This window comes from Muscardinus avellanarius (assembly GCF_963383645.1).
Source record: "Muscardinus avellanarius genome assembly, chromosome: 4".
NCBI lineage: Eukaryota > Metazoa > Chordata > Mammalia > Rodentia > Gliridae > Muscardinus > Muscardinus avellanarius.
The window spans coordinates 90,046,324-90,067,573 of record NC_137789.1 but is presented as its reverse complement, the minus strand read 5'-3'; the positions used below and the strand labels follow the sequence as shown (position 1 = coordinate 90,067,573).

The 21,250-nt window shown below is 50.3% G+C and overlaps 1 protein-coding gene across 30 annotated transcripts in view; it reads left to right on the top strand.

Moving 5' to 3' along the window:
* Positions 1-6,274: 6,274 nt before the first annotated feature.
* CAMK2G (calcium/calmodulin dependent protein kinase II gamma) overlaps positions 6,275-21,250 on the top strand; it is a gene marked incomplete at both ends in the record, with an annotated part of 78,712 nt that continues 63,736 nt past the window's right edge. For 28 of the 30 annotated variants that reach the window (XM_080695035.1, XM_080695046.1, XM_080695042.1 and 25 more), the window contains 2 exons: positions 6,275-6,339; positions 7,303-7,397. In XM_080695035.1, the coding sequence (XP_080551161.1) occupies positions 6,275-6,339; positions 7,303-7,397 (160 nt within the window). The remainder of the gene's footprint in view (positions 6,340-7,302; positions 7,398-21,250) is intronic. The other 2 variants (XM_080695036.1, XM_080695053.1) reach the window with 1 other exon arrangement.

Below are 21,250 nucleotides of genomic sequence, written 5' to 3'. Positions count from 1 at the left end.
TTTCAGAAAAGAAAGGGACATCGCTCACTTGCATTTTGGGGATTGCTTATTTAAATGTCTTCATTTGCCTTTTTTTTACTTTTTTATCCCCATTATCACATCTCTATTTTCAAATGCCTTACTAATAGTAATTCTCTGAGTTTCTTGGACAGAGGTCATGACCTCATCACCTCTATTTCTCCCAAACTAATCATAAAATCTTAGGGTTGGACGGTATCTCAGAAGCCACTAGTCCAGGGACTTCAAACTTCTTTTTAGTTGAACTCTCATCTTCAACCAAATCTACGGAGTTCCAAAAGATAGGTTGTGTGGCAGCTGGAGCACAGCCAAATGAGCCCAGGATTCTGTGTAGTGTGGACTGAAAGCTCCTCATGGACATAGGCTGAGTTAATCCCTTCAAACTGATTTTATGACATTTCCCAAGTAGGCAACTATTTTTTTTCTTTTAAGGCATCCCCACTCTTGCTTTATTTTTATTTAATTTTAATTTAAAATTTTTTTGTGGTACTGGGGGTGGAACCCAGAGGCTTTCTACCTCCGGGCTATACTCCCAGACGTTTTTTTAAATATATATTTTACTTGGAAACAGGGTCTCACTAAGTTGCTGGAGCCTGACTAAGTAGCTGAGGCTGGCTTCGAACCTGTTCAATCCTCCTGTCTCAGCCTCCCAAGCGCGGGGATTATAAGCGTGCACCACCAAGCCTGGCTTATAACCCAGGGGCTTTTCTACCTCTGGGCTATACTCCCAGACCTATTTTATACCTTATTTGGAAACAGAGTCTCACTAAGTTGCTGAGAGCCTCACTCAGTAGCTGAGGCTGGCTTCGAACCTGTGTGATCCTCCTGTCTCAGCCTCCCAAGCGCTGAGAATACAAGCGTGTGCCACCACACCCGGCTATTTTTTTTTGTGGTACTGGGGATTGAAGCCAGGGGCATTTGACCTCTGAACCACACTGTTATCCCTTTTTATATTTTATTTTATTTTTTGGTGCTGGGATTGAACCCAGGGGCATTCTACCTCCCAGCTACACCCCCAGCCTGATATTTTATCCTTTATTTTAAAACAGGGTCTCACTAAGTTGCAGAGTGCCTCACTAAGTAACTGAGACTGGCCACGCACCTGCACCCGAACCTCCTGTCTCCGCCTCCCAAGAACCAGCGTGATCCTCCTGTCTCCGCCTCCCAAACGCTGGGATTACAAGAGTGCGCCACCACACCTGGCATAATTCTTTATTTTGAAACAAGGTCTCACTGAATTGCAAAGGGCCTCACTAAGTAGCTGAGGCTGGTCGCGAACCGTGATCCTCCTGTCTCAGCCTCCCAAATCCTGGGATTATAAGTGTGTGTCACCCCCCTCTTGATTTAAATACCCCACTTCTTAGCCAGGGATGGTGATATACACCTGTAATTGCAGTATTTGGAAGGCAGAAACCAGAGGATTGTAGGTTTGAGGCCAGCCTCAGCAACTTAGCAAGATCCTCAGCAATTTATTATTTGTTTGTTTGTTTGTTTGTTTATTTATTTGTTTATTTATTTGTACTGGGGATGGAACTCAGGGGCATTCTACCTCTGAGCTACGCCCCCAGTCCTATATTTTATTCTTTATTTGGAAACAGTGTCTCACTGAGTTGCAAAGGGCCTCACTAAGTAGTAGCTGAGGTTTTCCTTGAACAGTGATCCTCCTGTCTCAGCCTCTCAAATGCTATAATTACAAGCATGTGTGCCACCACACCGGGCTGATCGTCAGCAATTTAATGAGACGCTGTTTCAAAATAAAAAGGGCTGGGGGTGAAGCTCAGAGGAAGAAAATCCCTGGGTTCAATCCCCAGTACCAAATAAGTAAATCAATAGCCCACTTCCAACTGTTCCATTTTCCTTTGGTCTGAAGAGTAAGTACCTTTATACTCTAAAATTGCATTCCAAGTCAGGTGTGGTGGCAAACACTTATAATCCCAGTACTTGGGAGACTGAGACAGGGGGATTGCAGGTTCAAAATCAGCCTCTGCAGTGTAGCGAGGCTCAGAAACCTAGCGACACTCTGTTTTCAAAAAAAAAAAAAGAAAAGAAAAAAATTGGACGGGGGATATAACTTGTAGTTAGAACGCCTCTAGGTTCAATCCCTAGTACAATAAATAAATAAATAAATAAATAAATAAATAAATAAATAACTTTCCAGAATTAGGGAGGAAAGCTTCTCTCATTCAGGAAACAATGGTGTAATTTTTGGTGGCTTCAAAGAGAAAGACCAAGGAAGGGTCCACCCTGAGCACACTCAGTGGGTAGCTCTTGTGATTATCATGACATTGATTTTTTGTGTTATCCCTGTTCCAGGAGCTCTGGGCACTGGCTGAGTGCTGATGCTGCCCAGGGGACCGGCTGCAACTGGAACAGCACAGCCTGCGGACCCCATGAGGTTGCCATAGATACTGATGCACAGTGAGCTGGTGAACTCGCTATTATCTGTATGTATCTTCCCTCTAATTGCTGTGGGGTAGCTGGAGGTTCTGTGGGCGTTATATTGATGAGGATCAAGGAGGGTGCATGTGAGCTTATGCAGAAGTGTCGATAGGCTCCAAACTGTCACAACGGTGGACACATCGAGTCTGTACTGATGAGAGAAGTAGTGAGGGTAGGAGGGGAAAGTGAGGTAGAGATAGAAGGAAAAAAAGAAAAGGAATCGAGTTTTCTTTTAGCCATGTAAATTCTAAATTTCCACTTTATTCAAATCCTTTGAAAAGTGAAAGGCAGCCGGTGTGGTGGCACACACGTGTAATCCAGTACTTGGGAGGCTGACACAGGAGGATTGCAGGTTCAAAGCCAGCCTCAATCCGAGCGTGGTGGCACACGCTTATAATCCCAGGGTGTGAGAGGCTGAGACCAGAGGATTGATCGCGATTCGCGGACAGCCTCAGCTACTTAGTGAGGCCCTCCAAAACTTAGTGAGACCCTCTTTCAAAATAAAGAATTAGCCGGGTGTGGTGGCACACACTTGTAATCCCTGCACTTGGGAGGCAGAGACAGGAGGATCGCGCAGGTTTGAAGCCAGCCGCGTGCGCTGGCTTAGGAGACCCTGTTTCTAAATAAAAATATAAAAGTAGGTCTGGGAGTGTAGCCCAGAGGTAGAAGGGCTAACAGGAACCCCAGTACCACCAAAAAAAAAAAGAGAAAAAAGACAAAATAAAGAATTAAAAAAAGGGGCTGGGGGTGTAGCTTGGAGGTCAAATGCCACTGGGTTCCATCCCCAGACCTGCAAAAAAAAAAAAAAAAAAAAAAAAGCCAGCCTCAGCTACTTAGTGAGGCTCTCAGAAACTTAGGGAGACCCTGTTTCTAAAAATAAAATAGGCCTGGGAGTGTAGCCCGGAGGTAGAAAGCCGTTGGGTTCCATCCCCAGTATCACACACAGGAGAGAGAGAGAGAGAGAGAGAGAGAGAGAGAGAGAGAGAGAGAGAGAGATGTGTGTGTAGTGCCAAGCACAAAGTAGACAGTTGGTGTGTATTTGTTGAAAGGCAGCTAGTGTGGTGACACACACTTATAATCCTAGTACTTGGGAAGCTGAGACAGCAGGATCACAGGTTCAAAGCCAGCCTCAGCAACTTAACATCTCTGCAACTTAGTGAGATGCTGTTTATTTATTTATTTATTTATTTATTTAGTGGGTCTGGGGATGGAACCCAGAGGCATTCGACCTCCGAGCTACACCTCCTGCCCAATTTTTTAATCTTTATTTTGAAACCGGGTCTCACTGAGTTGCGGAGGGCCTCACTTAGTAGCTGAGGCTGTCCGCGAACCACGATCCTCCAGTCTCAGCTTCCCAAATGCTGGGATTACAAGCGTGCACCACCACGCCCAGCTCGAGATGCTGTTTTCAAATAAAAAATAATATCGGCCTGAGGGTATATAACTTGGAGGTAGGATGCCTTTGGGTTCAATCCCCAGTGCCAACGAAAAGAAAGGCAGCTAGCTCCACTTAGACAGTAATATGAACCATTCCCAAGGTTTCACACCAATATTTCTCTCATCATTTCCCTTTTACCCAGAGACTTGGTGCAGAGTGTTTTATGTGGTTGCCCTGAAGCACCCAGTGCGGACCCCTCACCCTCGTTTGGGCTGACATGCCTCTCCTGGTAGGCAGCGAGATGGGCCCGGCTGTCTACCCCAGGCCCTGCCTGCTCAACCTGCCCTCTCTTCTCCTCACCCCACCTCCACTAATGTCTATAATGTTTCAAGCATCAGTGTCTGGAGCTCAGGAACCAAGTTGCCTTGGACTGGGGAGAGGCACACGATGAGCAACTGAAATGGAGGAGCACAGGTCAGCCTCGCGTCTGCCTTGAGGGTGGACGACAGAAACTCAAGACTGCGGCACACCCCCCCCCCCCCCTTCGTGTTCACACTCCCATTGCCCTACCCCTGCTGAGACCTGGACTGGTTGTCACCCTAGTGCTTTGAGGTAGGAAGTGGCATTACCTACACAGCTTTACTTCCTGTTGCCCTGGGGGGAGGAAAATAATGCTCTGTCGCCCCGACCTCTCCTTGGTCCTTTCTGATCCCCTCCCAGGCAGTCACTCAGGGGCTCTACTCCCTCCCATTCCCCAGTCACCCCGCTGGGCAATCTGGTTCTCACAGCCCCTCCCTGGGTTGTTGGGTAGGGGAAGGAGGGGAGGCTTCTTTGAGAGCTTTGCCCTGCCCACCCCTCCGGGAGGCAGCTCAAGAGGCAGCAACTAGGACTTTCAGGCTCTCAGCTGCCTCCTGGCAGAGCATGCCTGCTGACAACAGAGCCTGACTCCCAGTGGGTGCCCTGCTGTAATCAAGTCTGAGCTGTCACAGTTACTGAGCTCTGCCCTGCCCAACTGGGCTGGCCCTGGACTTGGGATACAGCCGCCCCAGCAGTCAGGAACCTGCCCAGTCAGTTTCTTCTCTATGGAGACACTTAGGTCCCTCTGTCCTACTAACCTGCAATATTAGGGACAGTGGAAGGGGGGCAACCCTTTGCTATTCTACAAATATTCACTGAGAGCCTGAGGCTGAGTATACAATGTGATCAAAGGGGCAGAAGCCCTGCCCCGTTGGAACCTACACTTTGGTGGGAAGATAAATAATAACAGCAAATGCAGTTTTAATTAGGTACCAGGTACTATTATAAGTGCTTTATGTGATTTAGCTCATTAAATGTTTACAACCCTGTGAAGTAGATAGTATTACTATTCCCAGTTCTCAGATAAGGTAACTGAGGCACAGGAAGATTAAGTAACTTGACCAAGGTCATACAGCTGGTCAGTGAGTTGCCCAGAAATCCAAGCTGGGCAGAATGATCCCAGAGTTCACCCCATCACGTTCTAGCTCTGTACCAGAAAGTGTTTAATTACAAAATGTGTAAATTACGCCAGGCGCAAGCTTGTAATCCCAGCATTCGGGAGGCTGAGACAAGAGAAACACAGTTGGCCAGCTACTTAGTAAGGCCCTCTGCAACTCAGTGAGACCCTCTTTCAAAATAAAGAATAAAAATTAGGGCAGGGGGTGTAGCTCAGAGGTAGAGTGCTCCTGGGTTTTATCCCCAGTACCGCAAAAAAAAAAAAAAAAAAGTAAATGCTAAAAAATAAAAGTACAGGATGCTCTGCAAGAAAACGAGGGTGTCTCCTCTTTGCTTCCACTAGGTTTTTTAGCCGCCCGAGCAAAAGTCTTGGGATCGTTCCCCAAATGTACATTCAGCTGTACATTTGGAGTGTAGGAAGGCAGAGTCCCACCTGCGTGCCGGCCCCTGGCCTGGCCTCCCTGGTCAAACTGCGCCCGAGAGTCACACATATTTTTTCTTAATGATGGCCCTGATGCTTGGGCAAGGCTCCACTGTCGGCTCCCTGAGGGAGGGCTGCTGCCGGCTGGCTCTGCGCAGACGGGGGCATCTCCAGAAGGTGCAGTCTGACAGAGGCTCCTTGACCTTGGCTCCGCGCGCAGAGGGGCGCCGGGCACTCGACGCCCACGTGGGGGTCTCGGGAGCGCGGGGCGGCGTGGCTCGGCGCCGCGCGCCCCCTGCCCAGGCGCGAGCCCGCCCGCCGCGGGACCCTCTGCGGCGCGCGGCGCGAGGCCCCTCCCCGGCGGCGGGGGCGGGGCGGGGCGGGGCGGGGGTGTCCCTCCCCCTCCCCCTCCCTCGCGCGCCCCGGTAAAGTCTCGCGGTGCTGCCGGCGCAGCCCGTCTCCTCCTCCGGCTCCCTCGGCCGGGCGGCGGTGACTGTGCACCGACGTCGGCGCGGGCTGCAGCGCCGCGTCCGCCCGCCGCCAGCATGGCCACCACCACCACCTGCACCCGCTTCACCGACGACTACCAGCTCTTCGAGGAGCTCGGCAAGTACGGCCCGCCGCCCCCGGCCCGCGCCGCGGCCCCGCCCCGCCCCCGGCCCCGCACCGGCCGCGGCCCCCCGCCCGCCCGAGCCGTGGCGCGCGGGACCCTCCCCACCCCGCGGCGCCGAGCCGGGCTGGGCTCCGACCCCGCCCCCCGGGCCAGACCCCGGCCCGGCTGCCCGGCGGGGCTGCGGCGCCGGCCCCTCCCCCACCCTGCAGTGGTCCCCGAGCCGCAGCCGCAGCCGCAGCCGCAGCATCCCCCTCCCCGCGCACCGAGCCGGCCGCCCGGCACCCCACCCCCACCGCGGCGGGAGCCCGGCGAGCACTGCAGCCCCCGCCCCGCCCGCCCCCTGGACGTTTCCAGAGCCCCGGAGTGCGAGCTCCGGCTTGGCGGGGCCCCTGGAGGGGGATGTCTTGGGGAAGGGGAGTTACTGATGTCAGACTCAACTGTGACCTGTCTTTCCGGCTGTCGTTTGAGCCGGGATGCAGCGGGCTGAAACCGATTGTGGTGGGAGAGAGGGGGCGAGCCTCACTGTCCCCCGCGTTTGGAGATTTCTCTCCCAGAGAATCATGCTTTCCTTTTAACTTCGCCTTCCCCTACCCTCAGCTGTTCCTACAGAGAGGAGGAGAGGGTCTCTGTTCTCTCCCCTGGTTCTCTTGGCGGGGACTGCAGGGCATCAGTGAGATGCAGCAGGTGTGTGTGTGAAGCATCGCCCACCAGCTCCCGATGTGCAGCCTGAGGTTGGGCTGGATGAGGGGTGGGGGCCAGGTGGTCCTCCCCCCACATCTGTTCAGTGTCGCGCTGCGGCCTCATCCTCTGCCTCGCGTTGGTTGGCGGTGGTCACTGCGCTTAGAGTGTGAGATTATCCAAAGGGTTAGTGGTGGGAACATCGCTGTCCTCAGACTTCAAGTACGCCTCTGTCACTCTGCCCTGTTCCGTTTTCCAGTTTTTTCCTCCCTTTCTCTCCAGGGGTGCTTTCTCTGTGGTCCGCAGGTGTGTGAAGAAAACCTCCACACAGGAGTACGCAGCAAAAATCATCAACACCAAGAAGTTGTCTGCCCGAGGTGAGCGCTTCCCTCTTCATCTCTCTCTCTCCGGGAGCCCTCCCAAAGCTTCTCCTGCTGGTGCCTCAGGAGTTGGGGGAGTTGGGGGGATGTGTTGTGTTTGGAGATGAGTTGTAATTTCAGGGTGAGTGGACTTTGAAGCCAGGGAAGGAGGTGCATGGTACTAGAGGTGATCAGCGAGATAAGAATGAAGACTAGGAGACGTGAGGAGCTGGAGTGGTCTCTGAAGGCTCACAGGAGCTTGGTCTTCAGGGAGGTGGAGGATCTGGGGGTGGTGTGGAATGGAGTGCTCTTAATTTGGACCACCGGGGGCCTCTCTATTTGTGGTAGTGATGGCCACTACGGGCCTGTCCTCGTCCCTGTGCCCCAGTGGTGACTTGGGATGGAAGTGCAGTAAGTGAGCAGCTCTGATAAATCCAGCCTCCCCTACCCATCAGGCGGCAGAACAGACTCCCCGGGGAAGGAAATCTGTAAACATCAGGGGAGGCTAGCTACTGGTGAGGGCTTCTCGGGAACAGATCCTGCCAGATGAACTTGATTGCTTTTTTGATCAAATTACAAAGTTGGTACAGCAGCAGATGTAGTCTGTCCTGGGTGGAGAGTGATGATGCCTCATGGTCTAGAAATGCCAGTGGCTTGGTCTGGGCAGGAGCTGCCTTGCCTAGGGGTATAGGGAGCAGAAGGCCTACTCTCTGGTGACTTCCTTGTGGGGTCCTCGCCGGTACCTGAGGCCAGGAGGACCAGGGACTGACTGTCTTTACCACTTAAAACCAACACTTGTCTCTAAACCTCGGATTGGGAGCTTGCCACATTTACCTCATCTGATAGGTGTAGACCAGTAACATTGAAGTATTGTGCAAATAGGTCTGATCCTAGAGGGCTGCAAGGTGCAGCCTAGGGACAAAGGTTATGAGACTTGGGGAAAGGAAGTGGGGCTGGGAAATAGGGTGCTGAAAATATATTAGAAGCCAGGACAGATGTCCTGGGGAAGATGTGGGCTTTGGACAGTAGTGACGTGGGCATCTCTGAAGCAGTGGATAGAATACATGTTCCAAGCATCCAGAGAAGCTATAAAATTCCACAGAGATGACAGTGGGCTTCTGTCATGTTGGCATTTGTTCTGGGACCTGTTTAGCAGGACTGTGTTTGCCCCCTGGCTGGGGAGTATCTCTCCCATCCACTCTAGTAGGGCTTGTTTTGCTTTCTCCCACCAGCCCCTGCCTTTTGCTATTCGTGTATATTGGCTGTAAAGTTGACTTGTTTATTTTCCTTTTCTCTGGGTACCTTGAGTCCAAAGCAGTTGTTGCTATAGAGATATGTGGGTGGTCAGATGCCCTCCTCCCCTGGGGTGGGGGGACAGTGGGGGCTGGGCTCTCAGGCAGACTTCCTCTGGCTAAAATTGGAAGATGCAGGCAGGGATGATGGGTTAAGGGTAGATTCCTCCCTGTGCCCACACAGCATAGCCCTGGTGCAACAGAAATGGGGCTCATGTCTGGCATCTCCAGTCCATGATGCATTGCTTTGTTTTTCCGGGTACTAAGGATTGAACCCAGGGGCTTTCTACCTCTGAGCTACACTCCTAGTCCAATTTTTTTATTCTTTATCTTGAAACAGGGTCTCATTAAGTTGTGGAGAGCCTCACTAAGCAGCTGAGGCTGTCCACGAACCACAATCCTCCTGTCTCAGCCTCCCAGGTCCTGGGATTACGCCTGGCTTTATTGCTTTGTTCTTTTCATCTGACCAGTGTCCTCTGGCCCAGGGTTGAGGGAGGGAGAGACACCTGGGAGCTGACAGTCTGGAATGTCAAGGTAGCGAGGTGACTTTTGTGGAGCTACCTGCCTTTGGCTTTTATTTTCTGCCCCTTCCCTACCCCCCTGACTTCCCTGATCTGTGTGACAGCATCCCTTTCCTTCCTTACCTCCTCTCCACCTGGACCTGCCTTTCCCAACTGGTATCTTGGTATCTTTCTTTTCCTGTCCAAACCAGATGAGGTTTAATTTCTCTGATTTCTTTTTTCAACTTGAGAAGAGGATGCTGGTGTAAAATCATATGCTTCAGACAGCAACTCCCCCTCTTTTGAGATAGTTCTGCCAAGACTGGGACTCTGTTGTGTGGCTGGGATAGCAGGTTAACTTTGGGATAGAGGATTGGTCCTGGTCCATAGACTCAGATGCCAACAAAAGGGGTCAGGAGTGCGTAGGTGCCAGTACTGTTTTGGAGGTGGGAGAATGGGAGGGTGTTGTCTTGGAAATGGAGGAAGAAAGGGGTGCTGGGCCCCAGGCATGGGCCTGGGGAATGTGAGCTTCTTGGAGGGGTGGGGCTAAGGTCCTCGCTAGGCTGGGTGCCTATAGGGTTCAGAACGAAGGCTGTGGCTTCTTTGCAGCCTCTCAGTTTACGCTGTATATTTTATAAAGATGCAGCGGCTGGAGCTGGGTTTCACTCATCGCTGTCTGTCTGTCTAGGGCTCTGTGGTTTTGGATTTCTGCGTTTGGGAATGTTGTGGGCTCACCAGGGTCACCTATGAAGCTCTGAAGGGGGTAGCTGTGTTTGCTGGAACTCCCTGCTGACTTGCTTTCTTGTTTATGATTCTCTGTGCTGCAAGCTGAAAGGAAAGAAAGAGGGCACAAAACTGTTCCTCGGTGGCATCCACGGTGAGGTGGTCCGGGGAGATCACTTAGTCTTCAGGGGTCAGATCTGGGTGGGAAGTCTTCTTGTGGGCTATCATTTCTTGTTATTGTGACCTCTGAGACCCCTGCTGGTGACTGGGTTGCCAGGTAGGCCATTCATGCCAATGTACATTGAGCGCTTTTTTTTTTCGTCTGCGGACCTGTCTACATAGTCACTGAAAGTCACATAATGTCATTCCGTTTGCTCAGAACAGCTATAGATGTGGAGTTGGAGCTCCTGGTTCCAAGCTTGGCTCTGCTGGGCTGAAGGAGGCATTTCAATAGGCTTGAATGCAGGAGCCAGTGGGCCAGGTGATGGCAATGATGAGTCGTTATTTTAAGATTTAAGAGCACCCCCCACCCCAAGGAGCCTGAGCCCTTATGTCTTCTTTTATTTTTAAATCTTCGTATTCCCTTCTTATCTTTATTCATATGCATACAGATTTTCACCTCATGGAGTATAACATTTTATATCCTGTTCTCTTTGCTTTTATCCGAAGCATTTTCTCCATGTTGCTAGTGTTGAAGGGCAAATGGTCCGTTTTTATTTTCTTTCTTTTTTTTTTCTTCCATGTACCTTAGAATTTATCCTTGGAACAATTACCATTTTTTTTTTGTGTGTGTGTGTGTGTGGTACTGTGGTTGGAGCCCAGGTGCTTTTCTACCTCCCGGCTATACTCCTAGACCTGTTTTATACTTTATTTGGAAACAGGGTCTCACTAAGTTGCTGAGAGCCTCACTCAGTAGCTGAGGCTGGCTTTGAACCTGTGCGATCCTCTTGTCTCAGCCTCCCAAGCGCTGGGATGACAAGCGTGCGCCACCACGCTGGCAAACAATTAGCATTTAAACAACAACAACAACAACAACAACAACAACAAAAAAAAAAAACCTCTGTATTTGGACCATTTATCTGGATTTCAGTTGCTTTCACTAAGATGGGTACTGGAGAAATACCCTTGGCCTTACTGAAAGATGCTACCAGAAACAGTGTTATGAAATGTTACAGTACTTGTTATGTTTATTTTCTTAGTCTGTATGCCCTATGTGAAGAAATTTCTTTTGAGATACATTGTAAAAAACACTTTGCTCTTTGTGAGGGCCTGAGAGGTGAGGGAAGGGACTATGTTTTTTATTTCTGTGTAGGTATGCAGGACCTAGAAAACTGCCTGATACATACTAAACATATACACATTAAATGAATGGATTAAGATGACTGCATAGCCAGTCACGGTTGCCTTTTGGCTTTGGCTCCTGGGAAACTCAGAGTCAGGTTGCTGGAGCCCTTGTACCCTAGTGCTGGCTTGGGTTCCCCCTTTCTGATCCAGGAGCCAGTCTGCTTGAGGAGAGGACAGATGAGGATAAAGACCTGTGCTTTAAATGTAGGGCCGGATGGGAAATGTAGGAAGCCTGTGTTGCTTAAGATTTCTCTTTCCTTATTGTTAATGGTCTTATGGAACCACTATTGGGACTTCGTAGTAAGCAGTGACTTTCAATTTTAGTATGCTTAAGGATCACCTTGAATACTTTTGTTTTTTTTCAGTAGTGGAGATGGAACCCAGGAGCAATCTACCTCCAAGCTAGAGCCCCAGCCCTATTTTTATTTATTTATTTATTTTTGTGTGGTATTGAGGATGGAACCCAGGGACATTTGACCTCTGAGCTACACCCCCGGCACTAGTTTTTATTCTTTCTTTCTTTCTTTATTTATTTAATTTTTGGTGGTACTGGGGTTCCTGGAAGCCCTTCTATCTCCGGGCTACACTCCCAGACCTATTTTTACATTTTTATTTGGAAACAGGGTCTCCTAAGCCAGCGCGCGCAGCTAGCTTCGAACCTGCACGATCCTCCTGTCTCTGCCTCCCAAGTGCGGGGATTACAAGCGTGCGCCACCACGCCCGGCTTTATTCTTTATTTTGAAACAGGGTCTCACTAGCCAGGTGTGGTGGCACACGCTTGTAATCCCAGCATTCGGGAAGCTGAGACCCAAGGATTGCGGTTCGCGGACAGCCTCAGCTACTTAGTGAGGCCCTCTGTAACTCAGTGAGACCTGGTTTCAAAATAAAGAATAAAAAATAGGACAGGGGCTGTAGCTTGGAGGTAAAATGCCCCTGGGTTCCATTCCCAGACCCGCAAAAAAAAAAAAAAAAAAAAAAGAGAGAGAGAGAGAGAGAGAGAGAGGGAGAGGGAGAGGGAGAGGGAGAGGGAGAGGGAGAGGGAGAGGGAGAAAGAAAGAAACAGGGTCTCACTGAGTTGCGAAGGGCCTTACTAAGTAGCTGAGGTTGTCTGTGAACCGCGATCCTCTGGTCTCGGCCTCCCGAATGCTGGGATTACAAGCGTGCATCACCACGCCCAGCTTCCCCAGCCCTATGTTTTTATTCTTTATTTTGAAACAGGGTCTCACTAAGTTGCAGAGGGCCTCACTAAGTACCTGAGGCTGGCCATGAACTGCGATCCTCCTGTCTCAGCTTTCCAAATGCTGGGATTACGAGTGTGAGCCATCATGCTTGCTGAGTACTTGATTAAAATACAGTTGCCTGGGTTTTATCCACAGAGATTCTGCTTCAGGAGGTCTGGGGTGGGGCCAGGAATTTTTATGTAGCTAGTAGTCTATGAGCCACTCTTAAGAAATACCTTTTGTTCAGCTGGGCAAGGTGGCGCACACTTGTAATCGCAGCATTTGGGAGGCTGAGACAGGAGGATTGTGGTTCACAACCAGCTCAGCTACTTAGTGAGGCCCTCTGCAACTCAGTGAGACCCTGTTTCGAAAAGAAAAAAGGACTAGTGATGTAGCTCAGGGGTAGAATGCCCCTGGGTTCTATCCCCAGTACCGAAAACAAAAACAAAAACAAAAACAAAAAAACAAACACCCCCCCCCCCTTTTTTAAGTACTGGTAATTGAACCCAGAGGAATTCTACCTCTGAGCTTTACTACCCCATCCCTATTTTTACTTTTTTGTGGTACCGGAGATGGAACCCAGGGGCATTCTACCTCCGAGCTACATGCCCAGCCCTATTTTTTATTCTTTATTTTGAAACAGGGTCTCACTGAGTTGCAAAGAGCCTTGCTAAGTAGCTGAGGCTGTTCACAAACCAGGTTGTGAACAAACCGAGGTTCACAAACCGAGGTTGGCCGTGAACCTGTGATCCTCCTGTCCAGCCTCCCAAATGCTGGGATTACAAGTGTGTGCCACCACACCTGGCTCCCAGCCCCTATTTTTATTCTTTATTTTGAAACAGTCTCACTAAGTTGTGGAGGGTCTCACTAAATAACTGAGGCTGACCTTCAACTGGCAACTGTTCTGTCTCAGCCTCCAAGTACTGGAATTATAAGCATGTGCCACCACTCCCATCTAGAAATACCATTTAAAATCAGCAGTGCCAGCCAGGCGTAGTGGTGTACGCTTGTAATCTCAGTACTTGGGAGGCTGAGACAGGAGGATCACAGGTTCACGGCCAACCTCGGTTATTTAGTGAGGCCCTTGCAATTAGTAAGACCTTGTACCAAAATAAAGAAGAAAAAATAAGCTGGGCATGGTGACGCACACTTGTAATCCATGCTCTTGGGAGGCTGAGACAGGAAGATCACACAGGTTCAAAGCCAGCCTCAGCTAGCCTAAGAGACCCTGTTTCCAAATAATATATAAAATAGGTCTGGGAGTATAGCCTGGAGGTAGAAGGCCCCTGGGTTCCATCCCAAGTACCACAAAAACAAACAAACAAACAAACAAACAAACACAATAAAAAAATAGGCCTGGGAGTGTAGCTTGGATGTAGATGGCCCTGGGTTCAATTCCCAGAATTGAAAAAAAAAAAAAATTAGCAGTGGCAGCAGTGACAGTTACTTTTGTCATGCTCCTGGGATTCACTAGACACACCGTGGCCCAGTCTCTTCCAGGTGGTCTCTTTGCTGGTTTGTGGCCATCTGTGTTCATGGACTGTTCTGTGATTAGGGGCCTCATTCTGAGCCCCCAGATTGGGCTGTCAGTCTGTGTCCCAGGCCGTGGCTGGTGTTGTGGCCACTAGAAGGGTAAAGGCTGTCCCTTTCTGGGTCCAGCTGGCCCTTGGGTCTGAAATGGGATCCCCCTGGATGGTGCCAACTGAAAGTCCCCACCCCCTTGGTGTTGGCCTGAGCAGCCCCCATGACATTTGTGTCCCCTGTGGTATCTCCAAGTGATACTTTCCTGTTAAGGATCTGGGTGAAATGAGGGGAAGAAAAGGGAGGGCTAGGTAGCAATGGAAGCGGGGCTGCTGGGAAGCGGCTCTGGGCCGCCTTGGAACACTGGGCTCGAGGAAGCATTTGAGGAGGTTGTGTGCAAAACCTCATTTTCCTCCTGAGGATAAAACTGGCCAGTTTCTGTGAGCAGAGAAATGGCATCCTGCATATATCCTGCATGTAAGCTATTGAATTCTTCTGATTGCTCTCCTGCAGTGGAGGAGGGAGCAGTCTAGATATCCCTCTTCTGTGCCAAGGCTGCTTCTGGCCAGTTTCATCGCCATTCGTTATGTGAGCTGTGGGACGGGCCTGCCACCCTGCCTCTTCCCAAGGGACTTGGGGCGCTGCATCAGGGCTGGGGATGGAGGTTGGAAGGTGGCCCCATCTCAGAGGGAAGCCCCTGCTTTTCTTCTCCTGCTCTTGTCCCCTGTCATCATACCCTTGTCAGAGCTGTGCTGAAACCTTAGAGGTGAGTGGCTGACCCCATTCTCTGATGGGAGACAGGGAAGGGTGTGGCCAGCCCCTGCTCCCATCTCTGTTCCTGCTGCTCTCTGAACAGCCTTGGCAGACTGACCAGGCCTGATCCCATAGGTGCCAAAAGGGCGGTGACAGGAGGAGATGGGCACTTTGCACCTCTTGAGTGTCTCACTGCAGAGGCCTTTTGTAACCTGCCTGTGGCCAGATAGCTTTGTCCAGGACCATTGGGGAAACCAAGGCATAAAAGATGGGTTTGGGGCAGTGTTGGTGTTGTCTTTGTTTTTGCGCGTAGGTGTGCCCATGATCACACCCAGCCTCTTCACACAGCGTGGCCTTCACCTTCCTCCGGGGCTCTTCTCTTTGAACACAGCTTCTGGTACTTTGTTCCTATAATGAATCCTGGTTTGTCACCCACACTGCTCCATCTAGGTCCAGAGCTCCAAGCCCAGTAGAGCAGATCCTTCCTATTGCTGGCTGAGGCCTCCCTCTTGTCTGTACCCACAGTTTTGGGCTCTGTAGTAGGGACATTTTCAGCCACTTCCCCCCAAACCATCTCTACTTCCTGGCCCTATCAGCAGCAGCAGCAGCAGCAGCAGCTTTCCATCTGCTCCCCTCTTTTCTCCTCCTCCTCTTTCCCCTCCCCCTGCTTGCTGCTGCCCTGGGAGGAGCTATTTTTAGGGGCTGCTTCCTGGGATGTTTTACTTGGGGCTGGTTACCATGAAGGAAATGTCACCAAAACAGTGGGCAAAGGCTGTAGGCACCACTGGGGCACAGAAATCTCAGCACTGACCCTGCTCTGGCCCTTCAAAGTGACCAGAGAGTCCATAAGCAGAGCCTGGCCTCCCTGGGGCTTGTTTAGTGACCCGAGAAGTTTTCTCCATCAGGCTGGTTTGGAGCTTGAACTGTGGGGAACATCTTAGCTGCTTGCTCCCCCCTTCCTGAGGCTTCCTTTACCTTGAGATCTAGAAGCCATGGTGGGACGCAGGTCTTTGATTGAAGTTGTTCAGGTTAAAGCTGAAACGGGCCGGGCGTGGTGGCGCACGCTTGTAATCACAGCATTCGGGAGGCCAAGACCTGGATGATGGCGGTTCGTGGACAGCCTCAGCTACTTAGTGAGGCCCTCTGCAACTCAGTGAGACCTGGTTTCAAAATAAAGAATAAAAAATAGGGCAGGGGGTGTAGCTCGGAGGTCGAATCCCCCTGGGTTCCATCCCCAGACCCGCAAAAAAAAAAAAAAAAAAGAAAGAAAAGCTGAAACAGGGGTACTAGGTTAAGGGAGAGCCCAATGGGTTCACCTGGGAATATTTGAGGCCTGACCACCTATATGCATAGACCTGACTAGGCCCCAGGGTATTAGGTGTGAAGGAATCAGAAACCATAGTGCCTGCTCTTGTGTGGTGGGTAGATTTTGCTCTTTATTGGAGGCTCTTTGCACCTTCTGAGTGAGATTCCGAGAGGAAGGGCTGTGGTGTCACAGTGTCAGGGAGAGGCCGGTAGTATTGTGACTTGGGATCTCCATTGGTCGGTGCCCAAGCCCAGGCTGTTTATACGCAGCTGAGGAAGGTGGATTATGACACCAAATCCTTGTGCTGCCTGTATTTCGGCTCCTCAAAATGATGCCCAAGGAGCCATATGAGGCTTTTGCTGTATGGAAAGGGGAGGCACTCAGGAGAGTAGTAAGAGAAGGCCATGCCCGATTACGTGTCTAACCTGTGGGGCTAGCGGAGTTTCCCATCATGTGTATTACCCTGTGAGATACCCCTTGGAAAGTCAAGGGTGTTTTTGAGATTGGAACTCGGGGAGAATTCTCATAGCTAGGGTATGACCATGTGTCCTTTCCTACGTACAAAGAGTTGTATGTTTAGGTGAGAGCAGAGTTCTTATTTGAAGCAATGCTGGCATTTGTGGTTTTAGAGAAATGTCACTAAATCAACCAGCATGTCCCTGGCCGAGCCATAGAGAATCTGGCAGCCAATGTGCCCTGCCACCTATCCTGGGAAGTGCATCTGGAATAGGCTTCTTTCTTGGGGCCAAGGGGTGAGGTGTTGTAGGGCTCTGGTGCCCCTCTGCTTCATGCTGTACCTCACTGACTGCTTCCTCTTTTTTGCCTCCTGTGGTGCATCTGGTCACTCCTTGCTGCCCTTCCTGTGAAATCACAACACCCTTCACTGACTTGAAGCACTTGGGCTGAAGGCCAGAGGGGCATGGTCTCTAGGGATCCTGGTTTCCTAGGGTCTGGCTCTGCACTGGATGGGGTGCTAGGGCCCACACAGGGCCTAGAGGGCCAGAGCAGGTGCTTTCTGCTCCTGTCGCCACATCTGATCTTGTGGCAAGAGGGAGCCTTGCAGAGGACTGTGGTCGGAACTGGGCTGAAGGCCGGCAGGGGTGGGTCTCTGTGGCAGAAGTACACAGGCAGGAAGTGGCCCTGCAGCAAAGCGGGAAGTGGCTGTTGTCAAACAGGAAAGGGGGGGCTGTGGGAAGGGTGGGGAGGAGCCTGGTAAAAAGGTGGGCTGGAGGAGGGTCTGCCTGGGAAGTCCGCAGCTGTACTCTAGTGGTCACTGGAACGAGGAGTGTCTCGAGAGAGGAGGCTGTCTTTGTGGCAAGAGCATCAGCGCTTACCACCTCAGGATGCTGAGCCAGGGCTTATTGCCGCCACTATGGACCAAGCCAGCTCTGCGGCCTTGTCCCTTTTGGGATTGAGAATGCTGTGTTCAGCCAGGATGCCTTTGCTCTTGGGAAAGATGCTCTGTAAACTATTACTTGTTCCTACTGGGATAGGGAACACTGCTTTTTCCCAGCCATGGACCAGCCCTGGAGCTGACTACAAGATGGAAGTATGGGCAAAAGAGATAGGATAAGACAGCTGGAGAGGTTGGGGTGCTGGCCAGGCAGTGCATGGTAGGCAAGGAGGCAGGGAGAGTGTGGTAGGCAGAAACCGCACAGTTCATTGAGCAGAGAGCTTTGAGATGGCAGGATGCCACTGTCAGCAAGGCTGAGGAAGAAAGGGATCCTGTGGGCGGTCATGCTCCCTGGGGTGGTCATCTCTCTGAGGAGTCCCCATTGTTCACCTTCACCTGCTGCCCCCAGGGGGAGGTCCCACCCCAGGACGGTGATGGAGGACCTCACAGGAAGCCCCAGGAACAGGTCAGAGGGCTCAGTACAGTTTGGACTCTCTCTCTGCCCAGGGAGAGGGAAAAATGGGTCCTGCTTTCTTGTTGTATTTAGCCATATCTCAGCCCAGGAGACCATGTCCTCTCTCTCTGGGTTCTTGGAAAGGAGGCTCTTATTGTGTGTAGACATTGTGCTAAGTACTCTGCCCATATTGCCTCACTTAAACCTTAGGTATTGCTGACTCCGTTTTAGAGGTAGGAAGATCCTTCATCAGAGACATGCTTGACTCAATCTCTTGCTTCCTTTGGGCTCTGCTCAAGTGTTACCTCCTTGCTGAGACTTCCTGACTACCGCGTTCATTTATTTACTTATTGGTGCCAAAGATTGAACCCAAGGGCATTCCACCTTTGTGCAACATCCACAGATCTGTTTTATTTTTTATGTGAAAACAGGGTCTTGCCAAGTTGCTGAAAGCCTAAATTGCTGAAGCTGGCTTTGAACCTGGAGTTCTTCTATCTCTGCCATTCAAGTACTGGGATTACCACGGTTGGCTTCTACTACCCTATTTAAACTTAAACTTTCTCCCTTCCCTGTTTTGTTTTTCTGCATAACACTTGCTGCAACACATAACAAGCTTTTTAGTGTCTTTTTCGTGTCCACCCCCTCCTGGTCTCACTAGGACATGAGGTCTGGGGCAGGGGTTTTGTCTGGTTTGTTCATGGCTGTTTCCCAACATCTAGAATGGCACCTGTCATGTGGCAGGCCTCAGTAAATGCTTTCTTTTTTTTTTTTTTGGTGGTGGTACTGGGGTTCCTGGAAGCCCTTCTATCTCCGGGCTGCACTCCCAGACCTATTTTATATTTTTATTTGGAAACAGGGTCTCTTAAGCCGGCGTGGCTGGCTTCGAACCTGTGAGATCCTCCTGTCTCCGCTTCCCAAGCACGGGGATTACAAGCCTGCGCCACCATGCCCGGCCAGTAAATGCTTTTTGAAGGAATGAATGAGGCTCAGGTGCATTTAATAACTTGCTGGATATGACAGTGCTGGACTCGATCCAGGGCTGTCTGACTCCAAAACCGATGTGTTAATTGCTATACTCCATGGTTTCGAATTAGAGCGAGGACTAATGTGCACTTCTGGGGTTCAGAGAAAACATGGGCCTTGTCACAGTGTGGAGCTTGGCTCCTTGGAGTTAGGGTTGAACTAAGTGGCTGACAAGGATGCTCTGGACCTTGGAGAGTTTCTTGGAGGAGCCTGGGTCTGTGTCGGCTTTCTCCACTTTGAGTCACTAGTAAAGCCGGAGCGCCCTTCCTTATTTTTAGTGCTGTTGCTGTTGTGAGGCAGTAACCATTAGCCAGTAAGAGACTTAAGGGAGGAGATAAACACTAATCTACTGGGCCTTCCCCTCAGCTGCCACCTCCGCATTGCAAGATGCTGTACTCCCACACCTGCCTGTGGCAGCCAGCCTGGGAGCTGAGAGGCCCGGGGGCAGGTCTGCAGTTCAGGGATGCCCAGTTTTGCTTGATACTTGTCTCAAATTCAGGGCTGGGAGGGCGGTGGAGTTACCCTGACATAGGCTGGATCTGGAAGCAGTACCCACTTTTGCCCCACCACCAGGCAGGGCTATTTTGGCTTTTTAGTGCCTCAGCTTGTGGAGGTCCCTTCTACCTGGGACTGAGGCATACCAGCCAACGTGGGAGTTGGGACTTACTGGGGTGTTCCTGGCTACATCCTGGGCAGTGGGCTTGCAGAACCTGAAGACTGAAAGGAAGGCCTGACCCATATCTTTGGGCAGCTGGGATGGATTAGCTGAGCAGCAGGAACTAATCTGCCTGTCCCCACCTTCTTCCACAAAGTGGAGCTATGCTCGAGAGAAAAGTTTAGGACAACGCTGTGGGTGGCTAGTGAAACAGTAGACGTGAATTCCTTCTATTCTGCTATGTGTACATTATCTCAGACTGACAGGTTAAGGCTTGGATCTCAGTTCTATCCTTTTCTACTGTGGAACCTTTGGAAAGTTATTTAACTTCTCTGCACCTCAATTTCATCACCTGTAAAATGGGGGGGGGTAATCATAGCGCCTACCTTGTGGGATCATTGTGAGTCTCACATGAGGCTTTACAGAGGTTCTTTGCTGTACAGGGTAGAGGCAGGGTGGGGAGAAACCTCTAAAGATAGGAATTGCTCAGCCTGGGGAGTCGGGTTGCACTGGATTCTGCCCCTCCCCCCAGAGTCTTTACTCAGTACTCTGACTTTTCTTTATTCGGTCATCATAACATAGTGGTGGAGAAAGAATGCTCTAGCCCATCTGCATCCACTTCCTATCTGTATTGCCTTGGGTAGGCTAATTTACTTATTGATTGATTGATACTGGGGATTAAACCCAAGGGTGTTTTATGACTGAGATATATCCCTAGTCCTTTTCTTTCCCTCCTTCCTTCCTTCCTTCCTTCCTTCCTTTTTCTTTTTTGTGGTACTGGGGATTATAACTCTGCAATCCCCCCTAGCCCAATTTTATTTTATTTTTTAAATTTGAAACAGGTTCTAAGTTCCTGAGGGCCTCAGTAAGTAGCTAAGGCTGGTTGCAAACCTGTGATCCTTCTGTCTCAGCCTCCCAAGTACTGGAATTACAAATGTGCTCCAGCACACCTAGAACTTACTTTTTTTTTTTTTTTTTTTTTTGCAGCCCAGCCCTATTTTTTATTCTTTATTTTGAAACAGAGTCTCACTGAATTGCAAAGTAGCTGAGGCTGTCCATGAACCCTGATCCTCCTGTCTCAGCCTCCCGAATGCTGGGATTACAAGCGTGCGCCACCATGCCCGGCTGAAGTTACTTTATGTTTTTAAGCCTCAGTTTCCTCATTTGTAGTGTAACAGTGTTCATCAGTTCCCTATTTCACAGTTTCTGAGAGGATGAAATATAATTATTGCCTCATAGTAATAGTAAGTGATAGTACTGCTACTGTTATTAATAAGCTCTTATGAGCTGGGCATGGTGGCGCACCCTTGTAATCGCGGTACTTGGGAGGCTGAGGGGAGGATCACAGACAGGTTCTCCACCAGCCTTAGTAATTGTGAGGCCCTCCACAACTTAGTGAGCCCCTGTTTCAAAATAAAGAATAAAAAATCAGGCTGGGAGTGGAGCTCAGAGGTAGAATGGGTTCTGTCCCCCAGTATATCTCTCTCTGTCTCTCTGTCTCTGTCTCTGTCTCTGTCTCTCTCTCTCTCTCTCTCTCTCTCACACACACACACACACACACACACACACACACACACACACACTCAATCACTCTCTCTCTCTGAATCTCTCTCTTTCTCTCTTTCAGAGTCCTTGTTTATGGAAAGAACTTTAGGAAGTACTACTTAGAAAGGTTCTCCCCCTTAGA